The 8,544-nt window shown below is 34.9% G+C and overlaps 1 protein-coding gene across 1 annotated transcript; it reads right to left on the bottom strand.

The window, feature by feature from the left end:
- Window positions 1-1,785: 1,785 nt before the first annotated feature.
- Window positions 1,786-6,601, bottom strand: mora (CHORD-like protein). The gene is made up of 6 exons (XM_034971010.2): window positions 6,430-6,601; window positions 6,103-6,239; window positions 4,895-5,097; window positions 4,029-4,251; window positions 2,703-2,897; window positions 1,786-2,130 (listed from the first exon to the last, which is right to left on the bottom strand). The coding sequence occupies exons 1-6, from the start codon at window positions 6,506-6,508 to the stop codon at window positions 1,906-1,908; spliced, it is 1,062 nt and encodes a 353-aa protein (XP_034826901.1). The 5' UTR covers window positions 6,509-6,601; the 3' UTR covers window positions 1,786-1,905.
- Between the last annotated feature and the right edge of the window lie 1,943 nt (window positions 6,602-8,544).

An 8,544-nucleotide genomic window follows, 5' to 3' on the forward strand; every position in this document is an offset into this window, starting at 1 on the left:
TTCTGCCGTTCTTATCTAAGGTTGAGATCTATAGAAGGCACTTTGACTTTGACTTGCACGAGTATAAATCTGTCTCGATTTTAACTGAAACTTAAGTCTGAGCAAAGTCTAAGGCTGAAATCTATAGAGCGCATTTTAACTTAGATTAGACTTAAGATTGAGTTAAAACGAGACAGATTTATGTGAAAGATATAGCTCTATCACGTTTTAATTCTGTCTTAGCAAAGTCTAAGGAAATTCAAGAGTGCGCTCTATAGATCTCAGCCTAAGATTTCGTGCAATTATACTGTCTTGTTCGGCAGCTCCTCAATTTAACTACCAACTGAACCATAGAGTAGGATTGAACTGAACTATTTTTAAATGGGTGTGATACTTATAGATAGAAGTAGATTGCAAAAACTTTGAAATGTAAATACCAGAGTTTATACGATGCACTGTAGAAAATATGTACCTACTTATAAAAAAAAGTTCTTGTAAATATGTTTTGAATTGTTATTTCTTAATAAATTATTTCTTATTAGGTACATTAAATTCTAATCAAAAACAAAAATATTGTAAAATAAATAGGTAGATAGGTAGATTTATTGTTCTAGTCAAGCTACTAGTCATGTTAGTTATAAATTTGTAAATGTTGCCAAATACACGTGTAGGTTTTAGAATTTTATGATATTAAAAACTTGTTCAACATAACTCAAAACATAATATCATACATAGGTACATATCCATTTATTTATCGTAACCCCACTTTATTACCACTACAATAAGTTTCGACTTTTCGAGTATGACTCTACAACGTTAATCGATTTCGAGTAAGTATAGAAAGGAACGCGACAGATTGAGATGGCAATCGGGGTATGAGGCGAGGAGACGCCCCGCACAGCCGCACGTCACCCGCTCTATCCTGCACGGGTTAGCGCAGAGGCTGTGCGGGTGTTCGGGCGTACCCTGTCGGGTAGATACTAAAATAGATCCTCTTTTTTTAAACCAAAACTTTCAGTATCTACTATCAATTTTTTTCCACAGTTATCTCGAGGCTTAGAACAAGGTAAGCTGTCTTCTAAAGGTCCATTTTATATTTTGCTATTGGAAATCTATCGACGTTGTCGAGTTAAATAAACTCACACTAGACTAGTACCTTAAGATAGATTTATAACTTCAGCTTTAACACAAGACAGTTCATGTTAATGTTACTTAACGCTTCAGCGCAGCGTCGAAGCACTTCAGTGCTCAAGTCTATTAATGTTGGTGAGATGTATGATCTCAATTAATACTATACTCTATCCACGGAAAGAAATTAGTATAGCGCTCTCTCTGTTATGTAATCCCATACAAATGATAGGGACAAAAATCTCAATGGGCGTTAACCATGTCGAGTGTTTAAAAAAAAACATTCGAAATTCAAGTAGAAAATATTTTCCAACAACATTCGAATTTCAATTAGAAAACATAGTTTCCTTTGTGATTGGTTGGTCACTCAAAATGGTTAGCGCCCACTGAGATTTTTGTCTCTATCATTTGTATGGGAATATGTAACGGAGAGAGCGCTATACTAACTTCTTTCCGCGAATAGAGTATAGCACCGCAACAAGAGCTGGCATAAAAATAACATCACTGCTATAAAATATTTAACATTGGTACCCTGCTTTTGATTTCATAATAATTTATTTTTCAAATAATAAAATATGATGTAGAGCATATCCTGTAAATATGTACTTATTACATTTTATTAAACAGATCTCTATTTTAAAAATTGATTTGATTAAATAAAAATTAAAAACACAAGCATATAGTAAAGTCTATTTTATTTGCTAATACAAAACAATTCATGTGATCTAAGTTATGAACTATACAGGTTAATATAAATAAAAAAGTAATTAATATTTTTGACGTAGGTACAGTTTTGTATCAACCAGTGACATTCACTTTTCCCATAGACTGAATCGCTTCAACAGTAGATAAGTCTACTGAATCGTCTTCATGTTGTTCTTCCCGAGGCTTTTCGGGTTCTTTCTGTGGTTCAGCTTTTCTTGGGAAGTCCAGCTTACTCCAGGCACCCGGCTCTCCTTTCTTAAGCTTTATTTCCACTTTGGAACCCAACATGGAAACACTGCTTTTACTTATGTCAATTACCTATAAAACAAGTGTATGAGTCAGATAGGTAGATTTTTTTTATTTACACAAGTCACATTTGTGTAATAAATAATAGGCCGAGAATAATGGCCAAACTGAGTCTGTCTGTCTGTCTGTATTGTGAATTGGTTTTTATAAAAAAATATCCATAAGTAATTTTAGAAAATGAAAGGTTGCAGTGACTACATAAATTCCGACTATGGTTTGGCCGTAGTCCACCACGCTAGCCAAGTGTAGATTGACAGACTTTACACACCTTTGAGAACATTATGGAGAACTTTCAGGCATACCTGCAGGTTTCCTCACGACGTTTTGCTTCACCTTTAAAGCAAGTGATATTTAATATAAGTCCCGCAAATAGCTAATGACTGAAGTTTTGAGCTGATGGTATATTTTTATTTCGGCTGACGTCAAAATGACGTCATATCGATGTTAATGAGACATGGTTCCAGCGCAATAGCAATTTGCAGGACTCATACGTTATAAAAGGAACTTTAGACAAATAAAATAATCTAAACAAACAGTGGTTGGGTTACTGGGAACTTTTGAAAAATTAAGTTAGCTATACTTACTCCTCTTAGCTCAAGATCAATTTCAAATACTGCATTTCCCTCTTCGTGAAAAACTAACTTTGTGTTCAGGCGAACCGGATTCACTTTAATGTAACTAGTGAATGGGTCATATTTTTTGGCATACACACTGACGATGACATAATCTGGCGTCTGATGCCAGTCCCAGCGACACTTCACTGTCCCAGCGGGGGCGCTCTAAAAATTTATCAAAAGTAAGTTAAACACCTAAGGTTGCAGTCAAATTCACGTGCTGAAACCTAAGTTTACAGTTATAACTAGAGATGGACCATTTCACTGGTAGCATGTGACAAATCACCTGAAAACTTGATAGCTTTTTCATATATTGTAACATTTACCTACGCTACCTTACTAAGGGGCCACGAAGCTAATCTCACAAAATTTGAAAATTATTACATTTAATTCCGCCTTATTGAATCACCCGCGTGCGCCCTTTCAGCAACCCGAGCTAAGACGCTAAGGAGCGCGCGAGCGAAAACAATCACATCGTGCGTGATAAAAGGGAAAACATCTAGTTAATGTACCAAACAATTACTTGCTAGTGTTTTTTTAACTGGGACAGTATGGGGAAATCCAAAACCATAGGATATATAGAGAAAGTCGCCGGCAACTGCTAGTATTGAATTTTTTTTTGAATCACTAGGATTGCCAGGTTTTTAAACGCCAGGTTTAGGATTGGGAGGTTGCCTACCTACCTAGTCGATTGGCATTAAAAAAAATTAATCAATTTTATTGATTTTATGGACAACTCACGCTTGACCAAAAAATTGACTATGCCAAAATTGTTTTTACAAAAAAAGTGCTAATGGTTCCTAAGACAGTTTCTCTGTATCTCTTATGGTTTGGATTTCCCCATACTGTCCCAGTTTAAAAAAACACACTGTATTTCACTGTGAACCATTGATGTACCAACTGTGAACTATCAACGCTTTGATCTTGATCATAATTTTTAATTAAATTAATGTAGCAAATGATACAATCACTGTGGGAAAATTTAAAAATCACATTCCGTGAATAATCGCCTAATAAATCACTAAAGCATAGTTTAAGTTGTTATCAACAAAGACGTCGCGTCTCGGCTCTGCCGCGCCTAAACGAACAAATTTTATTAACTAAACATAATATTCAATATCAATCAAGAGCAGCAAGCATGTTAAGGAAACAAGAAAAGTAGGATTGCCAAATGAAAAGTCACAGTTGCTGTGCGTTTTAAACAATAAATATGTATTGTCAAATTACATTTTTATTGTTTATCACTTGATATTAGGATCAACCCATTGACTGTTTTTCAATAGTGTAAATTCATACCTCTTTAAACCATTTATGAGTGCCCATGGTGCAGCCCGGCTGACTGAGAAAAGTATTGAAATCTGTTGTTCTTTTCTGGCAGCAGGACCAAAACTTCAGGCCCTCGTGAAACACCGGGCAGCCAGGGTGATATGTGCACATGCTGTTGTTACTCTGTGGCCCTTCGTAAGACATATTGCATCCTCCATTCTTACAACTTGTTCCAATTTCTACAGTTTTGTTTCTAAAAATATTCTATTTGATTAATAGAAAATATATGTTCTGTTTTTGCTTAGCTGAAAATCTGAGGCAAAAGGTCAACAAATTGCAGCTTATTTCTCGTGAGACTAGACCCCACCAGCTGAGATGATGTCACATCTGTCACCATTACTTGTCAGATAATACTAGAAGATGCCCGCGACTTCATCCACGTGGATTTAGGTTTTTAAAAATCCCATGGGAACTCTTTGATTTTCCGGGATAAAAAGTAGCCAATGTCACTCTCCAGGTCTTAAACTATACCCATGCAAAATGCCTATGTCCTTCCCTGGGATGCAAGCTATCTCTGTACCAACTTGAACGGATGGGCCGTGAATGGCTAGCAGACAGACAGACACACACACTATTGCATTTATAACATTATAGTATGGAAGTATGGATTGATAAAATCACCTCCATGTAAGACATATAGTCAATCCTATGAGGGTAAAGACATTGCACTTTAAAAATGTCCATTAGGCAATGAGAATGTTATACCATATTTCACTTTTCCGCATGTAGGATAAATATATATAAACATTTTTTGATATTGAAAAGTTAGCTAATAGATAGACACACAGATTTTCAAAATTACAACATTTATATTATGGATTTAACAAGATTCATACCCGTCAGCAGAAGGCACAGCTTGCTGTGTTGCTTTTTGTAGATTCTCTTTCAATGAGTCTGCTATGCGAGGTTCTAGACTGACTAATGCAGATTCAAATGGTGGTCGGGTTAGTTGGGGCCCAACAATTGGTGCTCTAACTTCTATTACCTCCTTCTTTTCCAATTCTTTGTCTAAGGCTTTTTTCTCTGCTTCTGGAGGTTTCTGTAAAATATTATAAGTTAAATAGGTACCTACCTAACTTCATAAGTTATAGGTAAGTTAATAAGTACAAAATGGAATAATAAATTTGCCTAGATACTGTAGAGCCTCGGGTATGTTTTCCGAATCGAGAGTGCCTGACTTTTATGCTGTAATGAGGAAAAGAGTGGCTTCCTTCAGGGAGAGATTCCGGGCATCTCAGAACAGTATTCTCAATATAGTTTTCAACCGAATGCCTAGTAATATTTTCGCGTCATATTGGCTATTTGTGCATCTAGGTAAATAGTAATATTATATTATTATAATTATCATCAAAAAGTTATGAAGATATTTAGGCTGGCTAGTGGCTACATAATATTATCAAAAAAATTGTCAGAAATTTTTCTGTTGCACTAATTCTGGGAGTATCAGCTGACATCCAATCTGACAAAATTCTGACAGATAACAGGTACAAAATGCATGAACAGAGTGGCTTCCAACACATTTTCAGATTTTTTTCTGGCAGAAAATTTATAATTATTATTATGTAGTTGGACTTAATCGATAAATCTATATATATAAAATTCAAAGTCCTGACTGACTGACATATATATCAACGCACAGCCTAAACCGCTGGTCCTAAAGACATGAAATTTGGAGGGTCTATTCTTTGTAAAGAATAGGTATCCAATAAGAAAGGATTTTTCGAAATTCCACCCCTAAGTGGGTTAAATGGGGGATGGAAGTTTGTATGAAAGTCCGTCATTTTTCAAGTTATTTGCATGAAAATTGGTATTTGGGTTTTCGGTTACAATGAAGAAATACGTGTTTCAGGATTTTTGGAAAATTCGCCCATAAGGGTGGTAAAATAGGGGATGAAAGTTTGTATGGAACAGTTTTAATTAACTATTGATATTCTTAACTTGAAATTTGGAAAGTAGGTTTTTTCTTGAGGTGTCAGCTAAGAAAAAAAATGCCATTTGTTTCAGAAGCGAGCAGAAGCTAGTATTAAATATGCATATTGCATACCACATTTGAGTGCTTCGACATAGTACATCCTTTGATGTTGAGGAATTCAGTGAAGTCCACACTTTTCTTGTTGCAACAAGACCATCCTTTGTAGGCATCGTGGAAAACTGGAGCGCCTGGATGATGACAGCATTCATCTATTTTAAGAGATAAGGAATAATAATAATATGTAGTCTTAGTAGTCACCAAATTGAATAGAGCTAGCTTCATCAATATTTTCCGATGTATGTAAACTCAGTAGAGTAGCGTAAAATAAGATATTGATTCCAGAAGAATCTAGGTCTTACTCTTACCAGTTGTTATTCTAAGGTCTTACCATGGTCTTACCTTTATCATTGGTTTTGGGATCAAAAAGTTGACCACAGCCTCGATTATAACATTGAACTAAGTTCTTATTTTCTGGCATAGTTTAGAAGACTGACTTTTATTTATAACAATGTCGGAACTTAAAAAATAGGTAGGTAATTATTTTTCAGCACTCATAAACTGTTGCAGTGTGATTCACCGATGTGATTGCAGTTTTCCGCAACGTAGTGATTATATACTCTTTGTTTTCCGCAATCCGTGAAACAAAAAACATAGTGACGTGCATAGTGATCACAGACTACAGTGTATATAGGGAGATAGACTGGTAAGTCGGGCCGTCAAGGCGCCCACTTGAAAAGCGCCATCTAGGAGACGGGTTTGGTACTAAATACAGCCAATACCCAGTATATATACCTACCTATATACATACTTTATAGTTTTTTAAATTAGGTAGGAATGTGGTGTTTGATTTGCGGGAGTTTTGAATGGATAATGGTACTTATCTTGGCAATACTGATAATTACCAATATCACAATGGCATTTAACTCCCGCCAATCAAATTTAATTCAAAAATTAAACACAACTTATTATAAGTTATTTAAACTTTTTCAATTTATTTTTTTTATAATAAATATCAGCATCACATTTAAGTGGATCTCTTGAATCAAAAAAGTGAATTTTTCCATTTAAAATAAAATTAATATCATTGCACCAGTTATTTATAAAAAAAATGACAGTTTCCTTGGTCAAAAAATTAATAATTTTGTCTCTATGTGAGCTACATGATATAAAGTTAAAATTTATATTTGATAATAGTATTAATTTTACGTACTCTTGTATTTTATTTTTATTACTTGTTTTTCAAAATTTCAATTACGTGATTTTCGATCTCAGCGAAGCAATCAAAAATGTTTCTCGTCGGATAACATAGCCATCCTTTGTCATTGTATTCGCTAATTTTAATATGTTTATGAAAAGCCTCCAGTTCCTTACTTTTAAACACTTCAATGCATTCAGGACAACTTTTGAAAACTTTTTTTTGCACTTTTGTCACAAGCCATCCACTGCAATATGCTACTGCCGCACACCTCTCTACATCTGTCGGAGATTTGCCTTCAATTAGTTTATTTGTATTTATATTTTCAATGTTCAAATCATTAAAATCTATTTCTATATTTTCTGTGTTTTCTTCGTTACTCTTTTCGCTACTTTTTATAAGATTTTTTAAATTTTTTAGGCAAAAGTCCCCATCTTTTTCACAATTTGCCCCGACAGAATGAGGAGATGTTAAATTATTTACCATTAACGTCTTATATGCTGCTTGAAACCCATATGCTAGCTATGCTAGGGATGGCTAGGGAACACAACTTTGTTGGGTACAAATAAATGTCCTCAAAATGTCTACGACAGACCCTTCTGTTGCTGTAAATGTAATCTTTATCTAATTCCGCTACATGACCCCCAATCTTCTTCAGCCACACTTGAAACAAATCAATGTGCTGATTTGGGTTGGGGAAACGGTGCAGTGAGATACCTGGAAATACATAATGAAGTAAAGATATTAAACATCAAGCTTATCTAATTATAGTGATCCGACTAATAGCTTATTTCTATTGAGAAAAGTGCTAAAAACATTAAGTCACTGTTCAAACATCAACATTTTAGGGTTTAGTACCTACATCTCACGTTTGCAATTAAACAAAACTGTGGTGCTAGAGCTAACGCATCTTGTCAAAAAGGCATCCTTGCATCACTGCTTCCTTGAAATGATAACTTTCAAGGGCAATCTTCCGATTGAATCAATTGAGTATATGAGGCAGCAAGCAATACTTTCTGATATAAAACAGAACGAATTTACTTACCATCGCCTGCAACAGTTGAACAGCCAGGCACACAACATACTTTTTGAGACATTTTACAAATCTAAACTTCTAAACCACTAAACAAAATCAGATTGCAACAGAGTTCAGGGGGAATGCCAAGTCAATCAATCGTTTACACAAGAAACAGTAGTCCAAAAAACAAGCCAAAATAATAAACGTAGGGATCGTCGGAGTCCGAAAGCAAAGCAAATGTCGTGAAATCTTTAATATCAAATAAAATTACTCCCAAAACTGTAGAACCACCGTAGAATTT

This window comes from Maniola hyperantus, chromosome 8 (genome assembly GCF_902806685.2).
Source record: "Maniola hyperantus chromosome 8, iAphHyp1.2, whole genome shotgun sequence".
In the NCBI taxonomy this organism is placed as follows: Eukaryota; Metazoa; Arthropoda; class Insecta; order Lepidoptera; family Nymphalidae; genus Maniola; species Maniola hyperantus.